The sequence below is a fragment of the Pavona decussata genome, unplaced genomic scaffold (assembly GCF_977016875.1).
Source record: "Pavona decussata unplaced genomic scaffold, jaPavDecu1.1 SCAFFOLD_156, whole genome shotgun sequence".
In the NCBI taxonomy this organism is placed as follows: domain Eukaryota; kingdom Metazoa; phylum Cnidaria; class Anthozoa; order Scleractinia; family Agariciidae; genus Pavona; species Pavona decussata.
Window position 1 is genome coordinate 2771415 of NW_028145568.1, and position 14890 is coordinate 2786304.

The 14890-nt window shown below is 38.6% G+C and overlaps 1 protein-coding gene across 1 annotated transcript in view; it reads right to left on the minus strand.

The window, feature by feature from the left end:
* Positions 1-14890, minus strand: part of LOC146465286 (sushi, von Willebrand factor type A, EGF and pentraxin domain-containing protein 1-like) — a 59287-nt gene that overhangs the window by 20374 nt on the left and 24023 nt on the right. Inside the window, exons 14-27 of the mRNA XM_085128486.1 lie at positions 13916-14077; positions 13466-13635; positions 12675-12854; positions 11964-12297; positions 10895-11062; positions 9831-10045; positions 8526-8778; positions 7906-8157; positions 6993-7106; positions 5684-5851; positions 4665-4787; positions 3756-3878; positions 2711-2839; positions 1310-1489 (exon numbers count right to left, since the gene is read on the minus strand). Coding sequence (XP_084984612.1) covers positions 1310-1489; positions 2711-2839; positions 3756-3878; positions 4665-4787; positions 5684-5851; positions 6993-7106; positions 7906-8157; positions 8526-8778; positions 9831-10045; positions 10895-11062; positions 11964-12297; positions 12675-12854; positions 13466-13635; positions 13916-14077 — 2571 coding nt within the window. The remainder of the gene's footprint in view (positions 1-1309; positions 1490-2710; positions 2840-3755; positions 3879-4664; positions 4788-5683; positions 5852-6992; positions 7107-7905; positions 8158-8525; positions 8779-9830; positions 10046-10894; positions 11063-11963; positions 12298-12674; positions 12855-13465; positions 13636-13915; positions 14078-14890) is intronic.

A 14890-nucleotide genomic window follows, 5' to 3' on the forward strand; every position in this document is an offset into this window, starting at 1 on the left:
TTAGCGATTAAGAATGTTTTGATTCGTAACGGAATGGAATAATTTAGAGAAAATTAGGAAGTAAACTGAGAGGTTTAAAAGACCTTGACCTATGACCTACTTCGGTGCGGGAGTTATGTCGTTAAAATGCCATATCCGGCAAAACAAAACTTTCTTCATCAAATCATTCTGTACGTTGGTCGTAGATCAGGGAAAAATAAGAGGGTCTTGTTAGCATTGTCCTTTTAGTAGCCATTTACCAAACAAAAAGGCAATCAAGAAATAACCAAGAGTGTAACACAACATTGATTGAAAAAAACAGTCAAGTGTTGTCGATTTCAATGCAGGTCATGTCACAGCGTGTGCTCATCCATTTAAAGCTGAATTATTTCTTCAAGTTTTTGATACTAAACACGTGTACGAATTTTCAATAGCACTTTTCAAAAAAATGAAAATCGACAGTAGAAAACAGCGAGAAGAAAGATTTCTTTATATAGGACTAAGTGTCCCACACAACGCAATTAGCATATTCAATGTTTTCAATTTTTTTACATAGCATTCAGAGATCAGGACTAAATAATTCATCAGGTTTTAGGCATTTTTAAACGGGTAAAACCGTTTTTGCTTTCATGTTTGTGTGCTTTTTGGTGTAGTGAATTTAGAATGGTGAGATTTAGCGATTAAGAATGTCTTAATTTAGAACAATTTGAATTTGATCGACAACCTCATTTGCATAATGCGGGTTTCACATTCGAATAAGCACCAAAAGTGTGAAGTCGCTGTGGTCAAGGAAGATAAAAAGTGCAACGTATTTTTATATTTCTATGCTTCCTAACATCTGTTTAGCAAAGTTCAGTTGGAATTTAGAATGGGTCGGTCTGGACTTGTGAAATAAATGCCGGCAAAGACAGGGTACTTTCACCGGTTTTCAGAAAGCGTTCTAACGAGGGTTAATAATATTAGTTTTTGTGACCGTAATAATTAAAACAAATCAAAATAAACATGCATTTCATACCTTTGAAGGAACACTTGACTCAAGCATTATAATGAATTTTTGTGGCGTTTCCTGGTTTTCGAGCAGCGAGCTCTTCAATTGTATGCAACTTCCTACTTTCGCCACGCTCAAATTTAGGTCCTCGAACGCTGTGACTGTTGTGGCCTGTAAAAAATATATTTTAACGTATTTCCGAAAACTAAAGTCATTTCATTTACTTATGACCCAAGATGATTTAGTGGGCAAAGCTTGAGGGCAAACTTTTTTTCGACCCGAAACGCAGTGGACCGTTCTTAGGGAAAGTGCCACTTAAATACGAGTTAACTCAGAGCTTACCTTCGCAACGGGGCTCTTTGCCAGACCACGTTTCATCAGCCAAACAAGTTCTTGATGATGCTCCTTTGAGGACGTAACCAGTGTTGCACTGAAATCGCACTTTGCTGTCGACAGTTGTTGCTGGGTTGGCAGGATCAAGATTTCCGTTCGTAAAACTTGATATGGCTGGACACGAACTCGCTGTTGATTAACAAAATTAGTCTTTTTTAACACTTCATTGACAAGCAAAACAGATCAGAGTAACACAGGATTACAACAAGAGGCTAGTACGAGAAGAATAATCCTTTGTACAAAAAGGGACTAAACTGGAAGTATTTTTTACAAAAGTAAAGTTATTAGGCTTACTATACATTGAGCAATAAAGTCAAGTCAATGAGTGGTGTATACATCGTGGTACCGATGTATTACAAAAATAATGCATGATAACTACAATAGCTTGCCTCACACAGAAAGAAATTTATGCCATTGTTTATTTGCTATGAAACCTAATTATAGTTATATGACATTACAGCAAAGCAGTATCGGAGAGTATCGGATCTATCCTGAAATGCACCGGAGCTATCATACCGCTGTTGTCTCCAACACGCGGTATTCAACACGTTGGAATTCTTTGGAGGAACGATAGCGAATTTTTCGACATTTTGGCTTCGCTTGACTAAAGGAGTAATCAGTTACTATGCTGGCATGGTGATTCCTAGTACGCAGCGTGGCAACTTTGTTTCGACCTACAGGGGAACTTTACTGCCCATTCTACTATCCGCTCCAGTTAATGAGTTTGTCAGTGGTCCACTGATGAAGTCTAAAGAGACCGCGCGTATGACAAGCGTACAGATCAATTAACTAAGGAGTTTGAGTGTTTACATTGGAGTGGAGTGGCATACAACAGAGCCGAGGAGAGTAAAATTTAAATATAGTTAAATAGAGAAAATTTGATGAGGCGTAACCGATCGTAGAGCCCAGAGTAGAGTAGAGTAGAGTAGAGTAGCATAGAGTAGAGTAGTGAAGCATAGAGCCTAGAGTAGAGTAAAAGGGAACAGTAGAGTAGAATGGAGCAGTATGGCGTCGAGGCTAGAGTAGAGTAGAATAGAGTAGTTTAGCTTGGAGTAGAGTAGAGTAGAGTAGAGTAGAGTAGAGAAAAATCAATGGAGTACAATAAAAGGCACACGTCAGGGACTTAATTAACGACCGCAAGCCTTTTGACAAAGTAAAAATGGAAAGAACATATGTTTGAGTAAATGAAGAAATTTATCAAGAGACAACGACTTAAGCTATGTAATATTGGACGAATCAAGGGCAATGTGTGACTCACAGTAGTCTAAAATCTCTAAGCGTACCGTTAGTTCACTTTAAAAGAGACAAGCAAAGGCGCCAAAATTAGGAAATCTGTTCAAATTTTCTGACCTGCACATGTTGCTCCATCGTTGTTTAAGGTGTAGCCAGGATTGCATAGACACTGGTGTGATAGCAACGTGTTGACGCAAATTTGGTCGCAGGGTCCCAGTCCACCATTAGTGGAGCATTCGTTGGTATCTGTATCCGGGAAAAGAAAATGTCCTTGTAAGGCTAAATAGGCCATTTCCGAGTTGCTGTGAACCTCACTATGAAAGCGAGGCTAAGTGCAAAACCTTTCATTTGAATTTTGTTTGCATATTAATGAAAACTAATTTTCATAACAAAAACTTTGCACTTAGCCTCGCTTTCATAATGAGGTTCAAAGCAACTCGGAAATGGTCTATTACTACCATAGCCATTGCTACGTTACAGGCTCCTTCTTCCAAATTCAATTCCTCGTGGCCGACGACGAGAGGAATACCCCACTTACCATTTCAGCATTCCTCGAGCAGGTTTAACTGGATTATCAGGAAATATCCTTGGTGGCTGAAACGTCACTAGAGAGAAAACAGCCGAGGAAGGACCGAAAATGTTCCTTTTAAAGACCGAAAACAAGACAAAAATTGAGCGTGTCTTTTCTTTCTTTTACTATTAATTGGAGATTATTATACAACCTATAGTAAAGCCTTAGACATAGACCTAGTTTAATGGCCTAACAATTCTTTCTAAATCGAAGCTTAATTATCCCTGGAAAATTCGTAGTTCACCCCCAATTTCTTTTTGGATTTTGATAGGCCTTGCTATTAGATCTTCTTTTACCGCACAGTTCTTATCCTCGCAAAACTACCTCTGAATTAGAAGGCACCATCCTGAAGAATCAGAGTTTCTTAGCCTGCAGATGAGACTGAGATGAGCAGGATCCACCCCCCTTAAGTTAACTGTAAATGAGATGTATATCAGGCCAAAACTTGAAAACACAGTTATTATACTATAGAAAGACCTAGTGAACTTTATTCTCGTACCCAGAGCCGCAATCGTTCTGGCAGGGGCCTCGTGATCTGTGGCGCTGGCCAAAATAATAGCGGCTCCGGAAACGAGAATGTGTTGAAATTACCTGCGCATGATTTGCCATCAGAATTTAGTGTGTAACCTGAAGCGCATGTACAGCGGTAGCTCCCCACACTGTTATGACAGCTTTGCTGACAGTGTCCGTTGCTGGATGCGCATTCATTGATGTCTAAAAGAAAACCACAATATCTTGTCTTTCATTAATGTACTGGTATGCCTTGCGATGATGAATTTATGTCACGATCTACGATGTTAAAATGCGTGGTTTATAGATTTACTTCTATGTTGTGAAACCGAGCCAAATGAGTCCATTTACTCCTCGTGCAAATGTGAATAAACTAAACGGAAATTTGTAGTTTTGCATCGTGGTTAATTTGTTTAATGGTAAGGCAAACATGGGATTTGTGCAGTGTTTTCCGGCATTTACCATGCTTTAAAATATTCAACTTTGGTATGGTAAGCGAACCTGATGCAAATATGTATGGCATTCGTATATTTACCTATGTTGTAAAACTGACTCAAATTCCAAGCAAATATCAGATTTAGGCCACATTTGCACACAGATTAAGCAGAACCAAATTTGTTTACTTGCGTAAGATTTGAATCAAAGGCAAATTTGTGTCAAATTTAGAGCCCTAAATTTGCTACAGATTTGCCACTGTTGCAAAGTTGAGTAAATCCGTTTTTTGGTCAGTGTTAAGGAAAACTGTAAACGCGAAAGCTAAGAACCTATCACATGCAACTCACCACTCACTCACTGAAACCAAAAGGGTAGACGTTAATGCGTGCATGAGATGTCGGGTCGCTGTAGTGATAATTTTTGTGATAGCTTATTTCCTTGTAGTTACTACATTTGCGCGGGTTGGATGGGGCTGCCGTGGACTACGGGATATAAAGGTGAACTAAAGGGGGCTAATATCATGTCATTGCCTTTACCAGCAGGTCAGTTATTCACCTGAACAGGTTTTTCCGTCCCCATTGAGTGAATATCCTGCGTTACACTTGCACATGTAACTGCCATAAGTGTTGACGCAATTCTGCCCACAGCCTGATGATCCATCGCTACACTCGTCCACATCTGGTAAAAGAAACAAATGAGGTACTTCAAAGAAATGATGTGCTCAATGTAAAATGAACCAAGATAAGAAAATTCTGAGTCCTTCTAATAGGAGTCGAAGCCTATTGAGCAAAACTCATTACACTACTATTTACGTTAGTTGTCTTTCGCTGAAGATGCAATAATTTATTTTCTCAGGTTTTGTAGTTAAAACTTTGTTTCGAGGAAAGAAACTATAAATCGTTTTTCTAAACTTTGCAACTTTTCCGTATGTGATTGAAAGTCTAATCTTTAACATTTCAAATGGGATCATCTAAAAAAGAAATGTTAGTTTTGTATGAAGGTACTGTTTTTAATCTTTTCAAGGTTGTTCTTACTCTTGAATTCGTGGATTAAATGCTGAAGTGCGATTGTTTAAACGATATCTTCCGAAACACTACTTTTCTTTTGTTCCTGTTTCTTATTTGTTTGTACCTCATTGTAACGGTTATTAAGCTATAATAATTCAAACAAAGGTTACTTTGTAGTCCTTCCCGCATTAAAATGCTGTACAAGCCTTGTTTTTCTAATTTTCCGTCCTGTCGATGAAATCATAAAGTGCGACTCCAAACTGCACACCTCTTACTAACCGAGTTCGAGGTCCATTCTGTAAGGAACAGACCGAGCTTTTCCCCGGGAAAAAACGAAGGTCCGTAACTTACAGTACGGTCCAAGGAAACGATGTTAGTAATTAAGATATTTGTGATATCTCTTTGGTTAATCGGGCGCGCGGGAAAGGAAACTTCCATATTTAGCGGACAGTACAGTGAAAAAAAGCGCGCAAAATTGACCAATCACACCGCGCGTACTAACTGAGAGATATAATAAAAACAAGTAACGAATCATTCCTGAATGAAATCCAACCCATGTCAACTCACCAATGCATTGCGGTACTGGTGAATCCCATTTGCCGTTAACACAGTTCAAAGTTGCTGTTCCGCTGACTTTGAATCCAGCATTACACGTGATAGTTTTCGTTCCTCCCAATGCTCGGCTGCCCCTGTGTACGCCATTCGCTATCTTACCAGTACAAGGGCACTTCACAGCTTTTGAGGAGAAAAATAGATTAATAATATTATGCAATCGGTTGATGCGTGTTTTCTTAACAACCTTTACATTTCTTCGCTAAAATTAAACCTGACCAGATTTAAAAAGACACCCCCACAGCTGACAACCAAGTTTCTACGTTGAGATACACTACTACCCCCTTCTCTGTGAATCCCAGAGGGAATAGGGCTTCCCCAGTGGACCATATGGCTACAAGACCCCCGAGTGTGGCAGGCCACCCGATGTAGACTGCTTAGACAGAGGGCTGCGTTATCGCGGACCAGAGATATCAGGTCAGTGCAAAAAACTACTCTTCTTAGAATAAGGAGCCCATTTTGGTCGTCAATACTTCTCTGGTTTATTGTTTTGGCCCCTAAAAGACCAAGGGGTATAAAAGAGTAGTTATTTATCACCTTCAGGGCCAACCTCTCACCTTCAGGGCCAACCTCGCTCCCAGGATCTCTCTTCTTAGTTACGCTCCCTGTTACACCAAGAAGAGAGACCCTGGGGACGAGCATATCTGTTGACAGAGCACACGGCCTATTTCATTTATAATTTTGTCAGGCGCGGAAGTTGGAAGCTAGGGAAAAACGCTGTGGATTCCGTCAATCCCTTATTGATTTTTTTAAAATTACTTCAACCTCTAGAAAAGACCAGCTTCTTTAGTGCGACAGTCAAAATAAAGAAATAAATAAATAAAAATAAAAAAGGAAAATCATATGTTTCATGTTGTTTTTATTTTCCTAGCTGTGCGTTAAATAAGAGTTTAGAAGACCGCAGCAAGTTCATTGCGAATAGACACACGCTGCTAGCACTGTCTTCCTTTTTCTAGTTATTTTGATAAATAAATACACGGCATAAATAAATAAAGAAAGAAATGAATAGACTGTTTGTTAACTACATTGCAGTCAGCTATAACTGAATAAAATTGTTTCATGCATGTTTCTAAGATTACATTATCGTAACAGCTAAAACTATGTAATAATATATCATGAATAATGCCCCTTGACAACGACCTAATATTACATTAAATTCCTAATATTTAAAATATTTAATAATATTTAATCAGTATTAATCATATGATAATCATTTAAGCTCCTCGCATTCGTACAGTAAAGAATATCTTCAGGATTCCTTTACCTGTATCGCAGTTTTGTCCCTCGTATCCCTCGTTACAGACACACTTATAACCAACCGGAAGAGTTTGACATGTGCCGTGGGCTCCACAAGGGTTACTTGCGCATGCGGTGTTTGCTGTAAAAGTACAAGACATTAATTCAGACATTTCAAAAACACGACACAAAATTTAACTTTCGTCAGTTCAAGGATATTTTCAAATTTTTGGACTATACATATATAAACAAGACGACAAAGAAGTGTTGGTCATAAATTGTATTGTATTATTTCTGCAATTTTGAATCAACACTTCTTTGTTATCTGCTTTATATGTCGTCAATTTTAAAGCCGTCAAAAAAAAAAATGGAAAGAACCTTGAACTGGCGAAGAAATTGAAGAATCCGAAACGTGTCTTCAAATTTAGGTGTTGTGTCGTGTTTTTGAAATGTCTAATATATATTCTGCTGCTATGAAAATTCTGTAACAAGACATTTAGTATTCATCATCCACTTCCCGGTATGATTCTGGGTTTCACTGCTGCGTATATATAAGTAATACATCATCATTATGACTATTATTATTATTATTATTATTATTATTATTATTATTATTATTATTATTATTATTGTTATGCTGCTGCAAAGCGACTAACTGACGCTGGCTATCGACAGCTTCGCTATATAATAAAACAATGGTTCACCTCAGTGTCGGCCAATATTAGCAGAAAGCTACCTTACCGCTTCGCTACTCGGTAAATGTCCACCACGATCCACCATCACTTCGGTTAGAAGTTTCTTTTTAAAAGTATCCGTTTAAAAACACAGTGAGAAATGTGAAGTGACATGGGCATTTTACTTTTACTATTACTTTTACGTTAAGATATATATGCGATAAGCAAACAAAAAACAGAAAAAAAAAGCGAAAACCAAAATCTTACCTGGACAGGTGCAGACATAACGCACTTTAAAATCAGGGCAACTTCGATCAGCTCGTTGTTCGCTATTCAAACACGTGATCCCGCTACTTGAACACGTGGTCTTATTCAATTCAACATCAGGCATTGAAAGTCCGTCAACAGTTTGGCAGTCATAATAAGTTGGATTTGCACATGCGCCAGCATTGGTTTCAGTATCCCCAGTACCGGTTAATGGTGAATCATTGTTGATCCAGTTAGTCCAACATTTGTTTTCTGGTAAATGTAACAGAAGATAAGTTAATACGAAATAGCTACTGATTCAAATTACCTCTGTCGCCCACTTCCTTCACTCTGGTCTCGCAAACTAAATCAAGTTGGAATCTTTCAGATTTAACTTTAGGCTTCTTGAAGAGAGAAGTTGATTTTCTCTTGCACTAATTGGACAGATTTAAGCGTTATGTTTTGTTTTCCGATAAAACGAAATATGAAGTTGTTCTCAGCGTTCAGTTTTGGACTATTTCTATTGTTGCATGACCACCTTGATCATATCAGTTTATGGTCAGCCTATCTTTAAACGCTCCTTACATGACACTAAAACAATTATGGACTGAAATGTAGTATTCGTTCCAAGCGTGACTTACCTGTCCTGGCTGCAGATGGCGAGATTTTGTTAATGCCTTGGTCAGCAGGATCATAGAAGTCTGACCACGCCACAACATTTCCAATGTTGTTGTCAGAATGCCGAGCCATGTCTGCAATGTCTTGTGCATCTAGTTCGTAGCTCCAAACGTTCATTTGGCTCATTTTACCGATGAAGGCTTCATTGGCGCTGAAGTTTTGAGCAACTTCGTCTTGCTCTTGTCCAAGCACAAAGGAACCTCCAGATGCAATGACCTAAAATGTTCAAAGGATGAAATTCAGGTTCAGACCATTTGTGTAGCCCGGACTACATAATTTGAAGCACGTCATCTTCATCAGTTTTGTCAGGTACGTCTTGACACAATGCCGTCCGAGGCAAATGGAGGATTTCGATGTCCAGAAACGATTTCCAGGCGCAACAGCTCATTTACACACCAAACAAACATTTTACGGTAAATCAGAAGTCGAACAATTTGTTGGAGATAAATACCACTTCGTGAAATTGTTCATATAGAGGCTCAAAACACTTCAAGTCTGTTTCTTTGCGCTGACCCCTTATATACAAAAGCCATTCATGGTAGGTAATATGAGAAAAGAGCAATTCGGTCGTAAATTCAGCAAAAACCACGCGCTGTTGGCCGTTTTCCGGTCATTTTCTCTATTGCCTGACCGTCCAGAGTCCTGATTGACTTTCAAATGGCGCGCCAGACACATGAACATGAATCGGTTCCGAATGAATTGCTGAGTTCCGGAATATCTTTCAAAACTGACTCTAATTCGCACTTTCTGGCTTTGCCCAAACTAGAAAATTACGAACATTCAAACACGATGTTTTTTTAGGAGACGGGGACGAGCAAAAAAACTTGTCGATTTCAACGTTCATGGAAACATCATTCTTCAGTCCAAAAAAAGAACAGAAAAAAAATGAAAAGAAAAGAAAGAAAGAAAGAAAGAAAGAAAGAGAGCGACAGGAATAGTATTTCTTTGAATAGTTTGGCGTCGGAGCCTTTTCTAGAAGAGAAAAGACTAACAGAGTCGTTTTAAGTGTAGTTGGTTCCCTAAAATGTTCCTTTGAGAAGGAGGCACTCACAAATTCCTAGAAACAAAGCATTTTTAAACTTATGGAGTAGAAAAACAGAGATAAAAGATACGTCACGAAATGGAGGCCTATCTCCTTGTTAAATGTTGATGTTAAGACCGCATCTAAAGCAATGGCATTAAAGCTGAAAATAGAATAGAAAACTGATCGACTACCACTGTATGTTTGGTCCTTCTGAGCCCCTCAAAAGTGTTCCTGTATAAATTACCTGTCCTTTTTGCAGAGGCTCAGCAATGTCACTTTGCCTGACGTTACTTCCATCCTTGTACACTTTCCATGCACCTGTTGAGCTCTGCCAGGTGAATGCCATATGATGCCACTTGCCATCATTAGCCGGCACGTTGGTTAATGCCTTTTGACCCATGACCCAGATGTTAAAACCATTGTAGTCGTGAATTACAAGAGCATTGTCCACAACGTTAGCTAAGAGCACAGAAGAAAAAATATATAAATTTACAGTTCACGATCACTTCGCAGACGAATTTAAAACGACCTTGAACTGTTCATGAACTTTATAAATAAAGCAAAATTATTTGCAGATTTATTAAATCTCGTATACATTGCTGTACGGTCTGAAGAAACATTCTGCAAATAATTTAACAAGATGAATGTTTTGTGCAGACTAGAGGTTCAAAGATCGTTTGGAATCACGTAATTCGAAAACAATGTCAAGAAGTTATTAGACATGGTTATAAGGAAAATTAGAGCATACGCCTGTTTCCAATCTCCATTAGTCTTCTATTGAGTATTCATCATGGTTTATTCCAATTACTGAGAGGCGAATCTATGGTCCATGTTTTTGCTAGACGAGTACAATCCACACGTTGCAGTTCTTGGGAAGTGGAATTTCTTATTAATTGAGTTACTTTCGGATTATACTCATTTAACTGTGTACTCAATCTTTTATCACTTTTCATCCTCTTGGTGGCACACTGCGCCTCTGCAAGGTTTATGAGAAAGGCCATTGTAAAACTATACTATTATACATTTTAAACAGGTTTCTTCTAGTACTCAATCTGACCCACATTCGATGAGTCTTGTTGGGATGCGTTTTAGCAGCCAGGGTAAAGGCTCGTTTTTCCAGCAGTGGTTTCCCAGTTGGCTGGATTTCACTCTCGCTTTTAAAACTAGAATTGCTATGCCTCATGTCTTGCAAACGTTTCTTGCGTAGTCTAAAGAACAGTAGTCAACTCAGATGGGCCTCCGGAAAGGCCTCGTTGACTACCAGTTATTGCAGCTATATATCGACCTAATGTAATACGTGCAGATTACCTCCAACTTGAACAGCATACGATAAAGGAGTTCCTGGGTCAAGCTCACTGTTAGCGACCTTCATCCAGAAGGCAACCGTAAAAGCTCTTAATTCCTGACGCATTTCCACGATTGATAGCCCACGACCCAGTGATCTACTAAATTCCATGTCAAAGTCAGTGGAAATCTCTGAAATTAAATACATAAACAATTTAGTAAATATTTAAATATGAATAATATAAATACGATTTTAGGGCTTAAAAACATGTCAACGTAGCTACGAATTGAAATAGAAGAAAGATCCTGGCAGTTGGTACGCAACTTAAGCAGTTGCGAAAAGAAAACCTGGAAAAAAAAATGCTACGAATTGTTGCTCTATAGAGTGTGTGCACGGCGGCCATGTTGGAGGACTAAAACAATAGAAGATGTTTGCATAAAAATAGAATATATTTCCCAAAGGAAAATCATTGTATTGTTTCGGTCCTCCAACATGGCCGTCGTGCACACACTCTATAACTTTAAGCTCCTAGGCTTACTGAAAATAACAAATGTGGCCCTACTGCTGTACCAGGAATAAACTGATGTAATATGCATAAACGCACACACGCAAAGAAATATAGATAGAGACGAAGAACTCTTAGTCTGAAACAATGCTTCTTCGGCTTCAAACCGATTAATGAACCAAAAATATATAATTGTCAAACGATGAAAAGTCAACGCTACAAGCACCATAGTGATTGAAGGCCTGAGAAGGCGACATCACAGAAACGTACATCTTTGTAATTACAGTGTTAGATTTGGGTGTGGGCAGTACTACGCTCTGACAAACCGATATAACGATACAAACCCCTGCACTGGGTCTAAAGTCTAACCGTTTAGAACCAAATAAGAAGGGTTTCTTTGGAGTTATCAGAGCATAAAAATGACAATATCTGATACCTAGATTACAACAGCATGCAGTTGTTTTGGCAAGTAGTAGTTTTCATCACGTTCGATTCGAACGTCACACTTTAGGAATCTACAGGAATCCATGCACCAAATAAATACACGTAGATTTTTTTCAAGTGTACTCTATGTTTAGGGTTCATACCTGTCTCGCAGTTTGTTCCTTTAAACGAAGGCTTACAGGTGCATTTGTAGCCATTGACCTGGTCAGCACAAAGTCCGTTGTTCTGACACGGTCGACTCGAGCACTCGTTTATGTTAACTTCGCACGTTGAGCCAGCATAGCCTGCTGCACATTTGCATATGTGGCCATAGCTGGTGTCCTCGCAGGTAGCACCATTCTGGCAGGAGTCTGGAAGACAGCCATTGTCGTTCTTTTCGCACTGACTACCACTGAATCCTGTAGGACAGGAGCATTTGAAGGAAAGATTCACGATTGAACAGGTCCCGCCATTTTGGCAAGGAGAAGTCTTGCATTCCTGTTAAATGTAAACAGATGGAAGGCATAATTCAAATCTTACAGCAGTATTGAAATTTGAACTAGATGTCTGAAAACACGTGAATTAACAATAAGCCATCATTTTCCGGCGTTTAAAGCAAATTAACTGGAACATCTTAACGTATAAAACGATGGAAAACATTCGTCCAGGGAAAGTTTTATTTGGCGTATACGTTTTCGTAGCAGCATTCTAGTTTCGTTTGGCTTCAGTAGAAGCCTCTGCCTCCCACTCTGATTAATTCACGTACTCACGAAGTCAGTTTTCGTTTATTGTCTGTGGCATTTTAAGTGCATGTGAGTGCTTTACATAAACACTTTTCAAAGACAATAACTTTAAGCAAATGGTTTCATTCTTACATTGGATTTTGTCTCACAGAACGTCCCTTCGAATCCCTCAGGACAGATGCAGTTATGTCCTTGTGGTGTACTTGCACAGGTAGATCCACTGGCACATTTGCTGCTGGTACAACTGCTCGACTTCACATCGCAATGCACGCCACTGTAGTCTGGTGGACACAAGCAAGCGTAGCCATTCACCTGTCAAAACAAATCAAGTGTAGTGGTTTGCGTAGCATCATACCAGACTCGTAAAGGTAATCTACTGTAGGCTTAATCGCGGTCAAAAGTAAAATATAAGAAAATGCCAATAAAGATAAGCTTTTTTCTTTAAGAGCTCTAAGTTAAGTCTGTGTGTTTACTAAATCATGTTAGTTTGGAATTGGACTTTCGGATTTTACACATTCAAAGCAGATAACAAAAACACACAGTGCCGACCATACCGGCACCACTTAAACATGAAGTCTCTGGAAATTCTTTAGTTAACATAAAATGCTTTAGTAAACTCAGACTCACCAAGACTTATCTTTTTTGAGGTCTTAAAATAAAAGTCTTTTCTTCAAAGGACTTTCTTATTGATGGCACACATTCAAAGCCGTAAACAAAGACACACAGAGCGGATCATTCTCCACATAAAAGTCTTGAAACCTTTTTTTAGTAAATCGTAAAATAATTCAATAAACTCACAGACTCACAAAAGGTTATCATTTTTGAGCACTCAAAGTAAAAGACTTGCCGGGACGCTTTTTTTATTTTTTACGTTTGACCTTGGTCAAAGTCTAGGCATTTAACTCCCATCGTAGTCTTCATACTTTGTCGACGCAAGTTGATCCCTTGGCGCATGGGCTTGCAACGCATTCGTCTTCATCCACCTCACAGTTCGTCCCAGTAAACCCAGGCAGACAGACGCACTGGTAACCTTCAGCGACCTCAACACATATGCCATCGTTGTTGCATGGATTAGAGGCACAGTCTTGAATATCTAGAAAAGTCAAAGCAAAAAACAATAGAAAGCATTTGCAAAGATCATTTAACGAGCAAATGGATCCTTAACGTCAGGTTAAAATCCTCTCGAGAAGTACTCCTCTTTTTTTATTTGGAATTGAATAACGTAAGGTGTTTGTCTTCCATAAAGTATTTCTTGTAAAGAGCGTCATGGGCAACATTGAAGGATCCACTTTAAAGCCCACCCTAATTGCCAATTTCATGTTAGTTTCTTTTGAACAATTGTTAAATGAACATTTTCATTGAACGATGCTTACCGATACATTGATTCGAGGACGACGCACCAACACCGTAAGTCGACTTTCCACCTCCGCAAAGGAGACAGGAAGTTTGTTTTACGGCAGATTGGTAGTAACCTTTGGCACAAGGCAGACAGGGCTCCACACCAGTCTTGGAATATGTGCCAGGGGCACATGGCACTGAAAAAAATCAAAGCAAAATGTAAATCGTATGAGTTCTCGGTGTCATGGCGTATGCATAATTAGCTTCACAATAACAGTGAATAAATTTTCCCTGTTGACTTTGAAGCTGTATTTATTAAAAGACTATTCTTCAGTCACCCGAGTCAGAGTCATAGATACACTCTGTTTTTTTGAAAAGAACCTTTTTTATAAGAACGTTAAGGCTGAGATCAACCAAAATGTTAAGAACGTAACAAGAACATTCCTCAGGCTGAGAGTCGATTAAGAACGTTTTTAGTTTGCTAATCTGTATATAAAATCAATGTAACAAATGTAAATTAGCCAAAATACTTTTAAAGGGCATGTTTTGTATAACATTAACAATGGTGACACACATCTCGGTTTGTCATAAGCAGCAGTTCTTGATACCATATCTCAGCACGTCCGCATTGATTTACTGAAATACATGTAGTGTATACCATGTAATTTAAGAACATCTTGAGAACGTTTTCAACCTCAAATCGCAAAAAAATGTAAGAACGTTCAGCCTCATCTCCAAACTTAGACGTTCTTATTAAAAAAAAAAACAGAGTGTATAGACACAATTTCTGGAAGAAAATAAATATTAATGCCATTAGGTGCAAAGAGGATTTCTTTGAGTAAGCTGAGTTGATATTGTGACATATATCAAATGTTATTGATTTTTTTTTCTCAGCGGGGACATATATTTAATCTCATCAAACAGCAGCAACTGGCGCAATCATCACTTTGAAAAATTTGAAGAGATATTTGCACACAAAAAGGCTGTGTTTTGCATTTGTACTTTATGTT